The sequence below is a fragment of the Dermochelys coriacea genome, chromosome 6 (genome assembly GCF_009764565.3).
Source record: "Dermochelys coriacea isolate rDerCor1 chromosome 6, rDerCor1.pri.v4, whole genome shotgun sequence".
Classification (NCBI taxonomy): domain Eukaryota; kingdom Metazoa; phylum Chordata; order Testudines; family Dermochelyidae; genus Dermochelys; species Dermochelys coriacea.
In genome coordinates this window covers 29,390,278-29,401,811 of record NC_050073.1, presented here as the reverse complement: position 1 = coordinate 29,401,811, position 11,534 = coordinate 29,390,278, and the positions used below count along the sequence as shown (strand labels likewise).

At 43.1% G+C, this 11,534-nt stretch overlaps 1 protein-coding gene across 1 annotated transcript; it reads right to left on the bottom strand.

The window, feature by feature from the left end:
* Positions 1–547: 547 nt before the first annotated feature.
* AKIP1 (A-kinase interacting protein 1) lies at positions 548–10,851 on the bottom strand. The gene is made up of 4 exons (XM_038407637.2): positions 10,235–10,851; positions 7,030–7,107; positions 4,498–4,611; positions 548–993 (listed from the first exon to the last, which is right to left on the bottom strand). The coding sequence occupies exons 1-4, from the start codon at positions 10,355–10,357 to the stop codon at positions 850–852; spliced, it is 459 nt and encodes a 152-aa protein (XP_038263565.1). The 5' UTR covers positions 10,358–10,851; the 3' UTR covers positions 548–849.
* Positions 10,852–11,534: the final 683 nt, after the last annotated feature.

Sequence of the window (11,534 nt, the reverse complement as noted above, 5' to 3'; positions counted from 1 at the left end):
CTCAAGTGGGATTTGGCTTAATGAAAGTGAAAACGAACAGTACTGGCGAAATTTGCATTTATGTAGCAATAACTGGGCTTTTTTTTTTTTTTTAATTGCAACCATGTGCACATTTTAGCTTGAATTACAGCTCCAGTTTCTTCATTTATACCAGTATGACCAGTTATCAACTACAGTATTCTACATAAAGAAAAGGAGTACTTGTGGCACCTTAGAGACTAAAATTTATTAGAGCATAAGCTTTCGTGAGCTACAGCTCACTCACGAAAGCTTATGCTCTAATAAATTTGTTAGTCTCTAAGGTGCCACAAGTACTCCTTTTCTTTTTGCGAATACAGACTAACACGGCTGCTACTCTGAAAAGTATTCTACATGGCACACTGTAGCCAGATCCTCAGCTGCTGTAAATGGGCATGAATTTCAATGAAGTTACATTGATTTATACCAGTTGAGGATCGGGCTTTTTATATTCAAGCAATTATAAATATAACTTGCATGACTTTAGTTCCTATTTTTTTTTGAAGAAAAATAATTCTCATCTCAAAGATTAATTTTTAATCCTTTATTCCACTGATTGCTTGACTTAAAAATAACCCCAAACTCTGGGTGATACATGTCACAATTTCAATTAAGGCATATTTATACAAACGTTCATAATGTCCGTGTACACAATGGGCTATAATAGCACTGAGTGCACAATAAGTAGACAAGTGAGTAAAATAGAAGAAGCCCAGAGAAAGGAAGTTGCTAAAGTGCTAAAGAGAAACAGATCTGCATAGCTTGTTATATTTATTCTTTAGGAGACCCTAGTATTGTTTTATTCCTATGATTGCTGAGAGAGAGTGATCATCATATAGTGAAAGTTAAATCAATACTTTGTCCTGCATTAACATCCACCACATGTGTCTCTTTCATCATATCCTCTGAGGTTGCTGTGACAGAATAGGTGCCAGGGGAAACTTCAATGTAGAGATCTTTGGAAGCCTTTCTAGCCTGAAAGTGGAAAAACAAAACAAACAAAAAAACAACAAAAGTATAAGTAATACTGTTTGGTTGTCTTACCTAGACAGAAATGGAATTTTTTTAGTTTAGAGAGTTACAGTTCAACTAATATACTGACATACTAACATTTTTCCAAGTATATTGGTAGGATGGACGTTAATGGTAGCAAAACTTTTCTGTCCAATACAAAAATTAGCAAGCTGTGATTGTAAAAAATTGCCACATTCAAATCCTTTCATCTTTTTTTAAAGATACTGAGGTAGAAATAATGTGCTAATTAGCTATCCTCTACACTGGGAAAAATAGGGTTGTCAAAACAAACATAAAAAATATGGATAACACCACAAATTTAGTAGAAAAAAAAATTGTTTGGGGTTATGATAAAGATTCCATATTTCTCATTTTCTGTGGCCCAGAAGCCAAAGCAATTGGTTCCTAAAACTGCCTAAGCAAATTAGCCTTTGGGAAACGTAAAGTATTTCTCTCCTTCCCACTGACCATTCAGCCTACTGCGTCAGAATTATACCTCTCCACCAAGTCAGTGCAATGACTGACACCCACAACCAAAATTAACTTTCCAAGGTTGCAGCAGATAGTGTTGTTCAGTAGTTAACATCTTTAAAGAGAATTCTGAAACACATGACCTCCTCCCACAGTACAATTTTCTAGGTCAGATCTTTGGCTTCCATATGGTCCCTTTGCACCACTCAGTCAGCACAGCTGGCTCGAAAGTTACGCCTGCCTGGCTTTGCTCCAGTACAGGAAAGATGCCAGAAGTACAAGGAGTGGCTGAAGAACTGCTGGACTGTTACTCCTGGTGTAAGTTAGAATGCCTAGAACAATTTAATCATCCACTCACAAAATTCTTCACAAATTTCACATCCATCCAAAAATCCAGACATGGGTCACCTTCAATATTTTCAGTGGCACTCTGCTGCCAGCCTGGAGTTCCATCCGCTGGCCCTGTTCAGCCTGCTGCTGGCCTGGGGTACCAGCTGCCAGCCCAGGGCTATGCTCCTGGCCTTGGCCTGAAGCTCTGCAGCTGCCGCCATTTGTGGCCTACTGGCCCCAGTCTGGGGAAGTGAGGGGTACAGACGGGCAAGAGGGGGTGCAGCTCAGCCCCCCCACCTTCAAAATTGTTCCAGTGCCCCTGGGATACTGCTTACACCATGCCACGTGGAACAGCGCACTGCGTTTGACATTGTGTGTGCAGTCTGTCGTGATTTTTTTTTCCCCGCTGTGAGTTGAGGGGTACATATGACAAATGTCAGGTCCTAAGAAAGCAAAGTTAGATGTCCATTCATTTCAGCCTTTTTGGACAGATATTTGGATTTATTCAAAAAAGGACCATGCTGTTTGTGCTTTCTGTTGTGAAAGTGTTTGTTGCACATCCAGTGTTCGACGACATTTTGAAACGAAGCACAAGAAAACCTTTCTTGTCTAAGCAGACAAGACTGAATCGATCAAAAAGGTAGTAGCAGGATACGAGAAGCAAAGCAGTGTTTTTAAAATGCTTAAGTGTAAGCAAAATATCAAGCTACAGAAGGAAGTTACAAGATTGCACAGTGCACTGCAAAAAACAGAAAGCCATTTACAGATGGGGAATATATAAAGTTTTCAGCAGTTCAGAGACTTTGTTCAGTGATTTGCCAAATAAAGATACAATCGTATCTTTAATAGAAGAATTCCTGTCTCTGCCAGAACAGTTGAGAGACACACAAGCAAAATGGCAGAAAACATTTACGAAAAGCAGACAACTGCATTAAAAGACAGCAGTGTTTAGCGTTGCAGTTGATGAGAGCGTGGATATAAACGATGTTCCACGTTTGGCAGTTGTTGCAACATATTGTGTTTCCAATGAAATCCAAGAGGAACTTCCTTGCCTAAAACCCCTGCATGGCACCACAAAGGGAAAAGATACAGTGGAAAGTTTTGTAAACCATTTTGAAGAACGAAGAATTGATATCAGAAAAATATTTTGTGCGACAACAAATGGTGCTCCTGCTAGGGTCGGAAAACAGAAGGGATTTGTAAAGTTACTTGAAGATCAGATTGGCTGCCCGACAGTCAAATTTCACAGCATCATCCATCAAGAAAACCTGTATGCTAAAATTTCTAATTCAGAGTTTAATAATGTGATTAATACAGTGGTGCGAATTGTGAATTTCCTTGTTGCTTGATCTCCTTTGACTCGGACAGTTTCAAGGACTGCTAGAAGAGATGGACCATGCTTATAACGATATTCCACTTCACAGCAACATTCGGACACTAAGTTGTGGCAAAGTTTTGGTGTGCTTTGTAAACGGTTTTGAAGCAATCAAGGCCTTTTTGTCGGAAAAAGAACAAAACTAAACTGGATGATGACAAATGGCTGTGTAAGCTCATGTTTCTAACTGACATCACCGCTCACCTAAATGAGCTCAACCTCTGTCTCCAGGGTGCAGGGCAAATGTTTCTTGATCTTTATGAAGCCTGGAAGGCATTTGTTGTAAAACTAGCAGTTTTTTCTCAGCATATTTGAGCTTCGACTTTCCGCTACTTCCAACATATAAAAGAGCTATCGACGTGTTGCACTGTCAGTGTCAGTGCAGGAATGTACCTGCAAGAACTGGAATCAGAATTTTCTGACAGATTTCAAGATTTTCAGTGATTTGGCCCAATGCTTTCTTTTCTAATTAAACCTGAAAAGTTCAACGAAAGCGACTTGGATTTGTCTGTATTTCAGTGGACGGGTACTGAAGCTTTCAAAATGCAGCTCATTCAGTTAAAAAGCTCAGAATTGGGGCATCAACGTTTGGAGATCTGCACTTGAAGCTATCGAGAGAGATCATGGGGCCTCTATTCTGACCTGCTGGACATCCCTGCCAGTGAAATTTAACTGTTTGAAGAAAATTGCGTTTGCAATGCTTTCAGCATTTGGATTCACATATCTGTGTGAACACGTATTTTCACACATGAAATCTGTCCTCCGTCCCTCTCGGAGCCGGTTAACAACTGATCACTCAGAAGCCTGTGTCCAGCTTAAAGTATCCAAATACGTGCCAGACATTGGAAAACTCAGCAAGGAAAAGCAAGGGCAAGGATCACACTAAACTGATAAGATCTGCATTTTTTCATTTAATTTTAAATGAAGCTTCTTAAACATTTTAAAAATGTATTTACTTTACATACAACAATAGTTTAGTTATATAATATAGAGATCTTCTAAAAAAGTTAGAATGTATTACTGGCACACGAAATCTTAAATTACAGTGAATAAATGAAGACTTGGCACACCACTTCTGAAAGGTTGCCAACCCCTGCTCTAGATTCTTATAGTGGCACCATTGGCACTCATCACTGAACTCATCCGAACACTTGAACTGAAACTCAGATTAGTGTGACAAAAGGGCCTGGAGAAGAAGCAGATACAGGGGGATCCCGTGAACATTATGCAGACATCTCCATGTCTTGGATGAGGAAAAGAATGAAATTAAACATGAGCACTATACTTACCCCTTGTTCCAATGTCTGTAACAAGTTTTCTGCTGCATGTTTGCTGTGATATCTGCAGATGTGTTTAATTTCATTCTCTTGGCATCTACTTGCTGGCACGTAGCTATAATATTTCTGGAAGACAGTTAAAGCAAAGAGATTTACATAGCCAAACCTCACAACCACACCTAAGAAATCCCTTCTTTCACAGTTAAAAATTAGAGTGGAAATCCACCATTCTTGACCTTTTAAATTAAATCAGCTGATCTGTTCCCATGTTGGAAACGGGACTATACCCTGAAGCATCAAGTGACCTGAAACCAACCCCTTCAAACAAAGTACTTGAGAATGACTCTACTGCCATCTGCTGTTCCCACTCAAACAAAACACATGAAACATGCGTGTGTAGATTTGTTCTTTTGGGTTCCTAGATGCAAAAGTAGAAAGTTCCATTTTACTTATTTCCTCCATCTGATAAGACATGTGGCCAGCAGACATTTTTGTTTCCAATTCCACTATCTTGCTTTACTCCTTGAGGTTACAAATGGAAGCAGTTTACATTTGGCAATTGGTTAGTTTAATTTTTTTTGTTTATATTGTATGTGCGCCCAAAATTACATAAAAATAGAAGATCAGCTACACTGACATAATGGATAATATGTTATATATCATTGCATCACAAAAGTCAGCAAAACTTTTGACATTAGGTAAAATTTTCCAAAAGCGATTAAATGTCTTAGCTGCTTAAGACCCATTTCCAGAAGTGAGTTAGTAACTTAGAAACCCAAGTTCCACTGATTTTCAATTACACTTACACACATTGAAAATCTGACCCTAGAATTTATGGGTAAGAGAATTCCCCCTCCCAAAATTATGATCTTGGAGAGTATATCAGACAGCATGGTCTAGTGGACTGCGCATGAAGGGTGGAAGCCAATGACTCAAATTCCCATCCCAACTCTGCTACTGATTCCATTGAGATGCGGCAAGATTTAGGGTCTTGCCCAGTTTCCTCTTTTGTAATACAGAGAGCTTCCTGTCCTGCTTGATGGTTGACTAGTGTTTACAGAATGCTCAGAAATTATAAAAGGTGCTGTGATACATGGGGGGGGGAGAGGAAGTAACTCCCTTTAATGGGCATCCAGACAGTTTAAAAAAAAAAGGGGGGGGGGGGAGTGGGCACCTGACCAAAAAGTCAATGGGAAGGTAGAACTTTTTAAAATTGGGAAAAACTTTCCCTTTGACTGTTGTTTTCTTGGCGGCAGGGACACAATGCTATAAGCAGAAATGCTGTTTAAGGTTTGAAGCAGGTATAAAAAAGTATCTTCCAAACCTAGAAGAAATAATTTTAATAGGGAACATTTAGTTAGATGCTATCAGGTTTATTTCTTATTTTGGCTTGTGGATCTCCTGTGTGCTAACCCCAGTTGCTTTTATTTGCTTGTAACCTTTAAGCTGAACCCCCAAGAAAGCTATTTTGGGTGCTTAATTTTTGGCATTGTTTCTTTTAAGATCTAGCAAAATGCTTAAGTTCCAGATGTATTTTTTTTCCTTTTTGTTTTTAACAAAATTTACCTTTTTTAAGACCAGGATTGGATTTTTGGTGTCCTAAGAGGGTTGTGCATGTTGTTTGATTAGCTGGTAACCACAGCTAATTTCCTTTATTTTCTCTCAGCTCTTCCCTGGAGAGGTAGAGGGCGTGTGTGTGCGCAAACTTCAGGGTATCCCACAGGGAGGAATTCCCAAGTGCTCGTTCCTGGATTCAAAGGGGTTGTTTTTTTTTGCATCTGGGTGGTGACAGCGTTTACCAAGCCAAGGTCAGAGAGAAGCTGTAACCTTGGGAGAGTAATACAAGCCTGGAGTGGCAAATATCAATTTTTAGAATCCTTGCGAGCCCCCACTTTCTGCACTCGGAGTGACAGAGTGGGGATTCAGCCTTGAGAGGTGCTGTCCAAAACAAAACTACTTTAGTGGTGTGAATGTCTGTGTATCATTGGAAGCAACTGTGTGTATAGATGCATGGACAGTTTACACGGGTAAATAGTGGTTAGCAAGTTTTATCTAGTACAGATAAGATTTATGCAATGGATAGCTCCTCCATTTGAAGTTTCTCTTCCTATGCATCACTACCCCATAATCAAACTTTTCTTCCAGCTGAGAGGAAGAAATGGGCAGCCGCCTTAGGCTGTGACTCCATTACAATTCCACCGATGCTAGTAACCGTGGGAATGCAAGTACAGGCTAGGTGGTGGTGTATATACCAGCATATTATCTAACCCAACTCAGAGCAGGTTTTAAAGACAGTGGTAAAAATGCTAATCATCGGTCTAAATTTGCTCTCACACAGATAGCATGGTGAGGGTGGGAGATGCCCCAAGATTTCTTGTTTTAGACAGGGCGCTAGAAACCACTACAAAAGCTCTTATTGATCAACTTGTGAGGTTGCTCTGAATCTTTAAATCATTCCTAGTTTTCCCTAACAGCAACGAAACCGAGCCACTAACAGGCACAACACTGGATATTTCCCCCCATCCCTCTTAACATAAAATTTACCTCACACTCCTTTGTGGTTCGACTCATGAACTCCACTATTGAAGCAAATGCTGCATTGAGACGTTCAGAATCTTCTTCCTGTGATTAAACACGTGTATAAGCCATTATGTCGTGTTATTTGTTTCAAAGCAAAAACCTGCCGAGGTGCCTCTGCAGCTTATGCCTTGTTCGTTTAATTCATAAAGCCAGTCCCATTGGACATTACTGCAGCGATGCTAGTAGCTTACATAACAAAATGCTGATGAGTTCTGACAGTTTTCTCCATGGTGAAACCGAACCATCTGTAGCCTAATACTGTGTGTTACATAGCCAATTAAAAACTATGCCACACTGGCTTTACTCTATCCTTGGTAACATACATCAGAGGCAATGAAGACCTTTACTGTAGGATTACATCCAGTCAACCCACTGCTACACTATGTGAAACAATTACCTGACTTCAGTTTCTCTCAAAGCACCGAGTTAGATACTAATTTATTTGTTAAGCAGCCTTGAAGATTTCATGCTGGCTTTGACTGTTTACCAAATGGAAAGGTAACCAAGCTTGACGTTGTATTAAGGGATATTCAAGTGTCCTCGTGTTATAGCTAATTAAAATAAAAGTAAACACTGTACATGTCTAAGTCCTGCACATTCATATGATAGGCCCTTACGGGACATGGGATACAGTCAATCATTAAGGATATGTCTATATTTAAAATACTGCAGCTGTAGTGCTTCAGCATAGACACTCACTACAACAATGGGAGAGGTTCTCCTCTCCCCCGCAAGAGACTGGAGCTAGGTCAATGGAAAGATAGGTTGATGGAAGAATTCCGTCTACTCACGGGACTAGGTTGGCATTGCTACGTCTCTCAGAGCATGGATTTTTCACATCCCTGAGAGACACAGCTCCACCAATGTAAGTTTTCAGTACAGACCAGCCTTAGATACAACATTTCTCTGAAACTGAGGTTCACATGAATTAGTTTATATTCACTGGTATTTTCAATCCTCCTTTACCTTACAGCTCTCTCAAAATAAATCTATTACATTCAACTTGCCTCCATTTTAAAGGGTCTACAATATTTGAACAATTGCAGTTAACGTCACCTTCAAAGCTCAAGGTTAGCACCGTCTTGACTTGGGGCAATACTCAGTCAGCAAGTTGAATGGCGATGCTTTTACAATCCTCTGTCTTATATTTATTTCGCAATTTACACACCAGCCTGACTCAACTCCACATGGCAGAAAATCTAGGGGAGTCAACTCAGTGACCATGTTGAATGAGTTTCAGTAGAGTATGATCACTCCCTGCGTGAGCAATAGAGAACATACCACCTTGTTCCAATTTAAGTGTCTGCAGATAGATACAGAACATTTATTTAAGTTATTCAGGGAAGGGCCCAGTCTCCTTACCTGTAAGGTGTTATACAATTCTTTCTCACTATAAATTAAACACGACCATCACCTAAAAAGTACCAAGCACCAGTAAGTGCTTAGTTTGAGAACACTGTTTAAAGTATTTTTCATATTTAAAAAAATTAAACCCATAGTTAATAAGCTGAAGTATAAATTACTGTAATATCTTGGCATCAATTCATCCATCACTAAAATGCAGATACCTGCAGGGCTAGATGTGACAGCTGTTTAACAGCACACAATTTCAGGCAGGAACTAAACACAGTCTTACACAATTGAAATTTCAGGGGGATTTTTAGGGAGCTAACACCACTGTGCAAGACTGAGATTTGGCTACTTAAAGCATTACTGTGCTGCAGGCAAGTTAGCCTGCATTACTCTGGAGAAAGTTTATGGTGATGGAGATAAACATGATTTGTGTGTGCTGAGCAAGTCATCTAAATACCCAAAGGAACACAGGGTGAGATTTTAAAGAGACTTGTGCTCTCAAGTCACTTAGGATTTTTCAAAAGCACCTATCTGTAGTCAACCTGCACTGACTCCTTACAATATTTATTCTTAAAAGCTATGGGGTATGGGACCCTCTATATAATTCAAATAATACTTAAAACTCAGTGTTTTTTGCCAGAATATACCACTTAACAGTGGACCTTTTCCCCCCTCAACAAAGGCTCAACTGCTCACTTTATTTTTCAAATCGTCTTGCAAAATTACTTAATATGGCCAGGTGTGTTACATTGCCATATACAACAACTGCATATTTTAGATCCTCAAAGTGCTTTGAAGATGAAAAGGGAATTGTATGTATATACCCCTATATATATTATATTAAATTTAGCTATTATTAATAAAGACTGCAGAACTATATTAAGCAAAAATGTTATTCAACAGATGTGCAAACACAAGGGACTAGGGGTAGGGTCTACTTATCATGGCATATGTTGAACTCAGGGCCAGCTCTACGTTTTGCAAGAGCTATTTGCCAAGTCATATGGGGCTCTCCCAGCTTCCCCTGACCTATAACTTAACCCCCCATCTCCACTCTTGCCTAAGCAGGGAGAATGGACTGAAATTCTCCAGCAGAAACAAGAGGGATGGGCACGAGAGAAAGTATACAAGGGATAAGCCGGTTGTGGAAGGTTGCCACCTTTAAAATGTATTTTTAGCTGGCCAAAACAATGCCAGGTTTCCACTGCGACAGCCCTATCTTCCATGAGCAGTGTCATCAATGATTTGTTACAGACCTGACACTACAGAGTCAGAGAAGAGAATCTGAGGTTCTTCTAGGTTTCAGAGCAGCAGCCGTGTTAGTCTGTAGTCGCAAAAAGAAAAGGAGGACTTGTGGCACCTTAGAGACTAACACATTTATTTGAGCAAAAGCTTTCGTGAGCTACAGCTCACTTCATCGGATGGATGCATCCACCAAATGCATCCGATGAAGTGAGCTGTAGCTCACGAAAGCTTATGCTCAAATAAATTTGTTAGTCTCTAAGGTGCCACAAGTCCTCCTTTTCTTTTTGAGCTTCTTCTAGCCGCACAAGGTCTGGGTTTGTTTGGTTCAGCAAGCAGGCCTTCCCGGGGGGGGGGGGGGGGGGGCAGCATCCCGTAAATCCATAACTGCCCTGTGTAAATCAGCAGAGGGCCGCAACCCTCCACGCTCACGTGGCTACTCACGCCTAAGACTAGCACTGGACTAACTACTTCAGTCCTCTTCCTGGAGCGCCAGGGGAAGCCGCACGGATTGTTCCCAGCGGTTCGTTAGTAAAAGCCCGGCGGGGAGCAATCGCCGTTTCCAGACACTGACCACAGGCTCCGGCCAGCTCACTTGCCGCCGCCGCCGCTTAGCCCGTTCCAGGACTTCCTGAGCCAGCCCTGCCGTGCGCTGAGCGATGCCACAGGTCCGCCTCGCTGGCCGGCCGCTCGCCATGCCTCGGGCCCTGGGCCGGGGAGAGACACGGGCAGACCCGTCAGAACAGCCCCCGCAGCGGGGAGACAGCGCCCGGGGCTGGGAAGTAGCCCCCGCTGCGGCGGTGGGCGGGGCCTGGGGCGGGGCCTGGGCCTGGGCCTTGCCCGGCAGCCCCTCAGCCAACAACCCCAGAGGCAGGCAGGGCTGGGAAGCTGCAGGGGCTCGGGCCGCCCGGCGGCGGCGCTCACCGTGTGTCCGAGCAGGGCGGGGGCGGGCAGGAGGGAGGGAGGGAGGGAGCAGCAGGGCGGCTGGCTGCACGGCTACAGGCAGAGGGGGAGCCGCGCCTCCCTCCCCGCGCTTATCAAGGGCCGGGGCGGGGCCCGCCTGCAGCCGGAGGCGCCGCGGCCCCGGCGGCTTCCCTCACCCCACGCGGGCAGCGCATCACAATGCGCGTGCGCTGAATGGCGGCTGCCTCCGCGCGCGCGCCGCCTGCCCGGGGCTGCTTCTCCCTCCCCTCCCCTCCCCTCCCCGCCGCGCCGCGCCTCGGCCCGGCCCGATCTGCGGACGCGACCCCCGCCGCGGGAGAAGCTCAGCCCCGGGCCGGTTCCCCCGGCAGGGGCGGCGCCTCGGGGAAAGCGGTCCCCGGGCCCCGCAGCGGGGTTTGCCCGACCCCGTGCGGCTCCCAGGGGCGATGCACCCTCCGCTGCAGCTGCTCTCCCTTAGGGTCGGGAGTACAAGAGGGGCTGAACTTCAGTTTCTTAGCCCAAAAAGAAACCCTCTTGGCATATTCACGATATGAACGTCCCCAAGACAACCCCGAGCAGATTATAATCCCTGCTAGGTAAAGTTCCTTGAAATTGCGTTAATCCTCTTCCTCAAGTGCAGGTCTCCTCCTCTGGGCTCTAACTCAGTGGTTCTAGGTACATGTCCCTAGAGGGACCCAGAGATCTTACAAGGGGTACATCAACTCATTGCCTCCTTTTACACCAGGCTACATAAAAAGCACTAGCGAAGTGAGTACAAACTAAATTTTCATACAGTGAATGCCTGTGGCTCTTGTTTATGCTCTTCTGTAGACTATACAGTGAAATGTAAGTACAATATTTACAGTTCATTTGATTTATAATTATATGGTAAAAATGAGACTGTAAGCCATTTTTCAGTAATAGTGTGCTGTGACACCGTTGTATTTCTATGT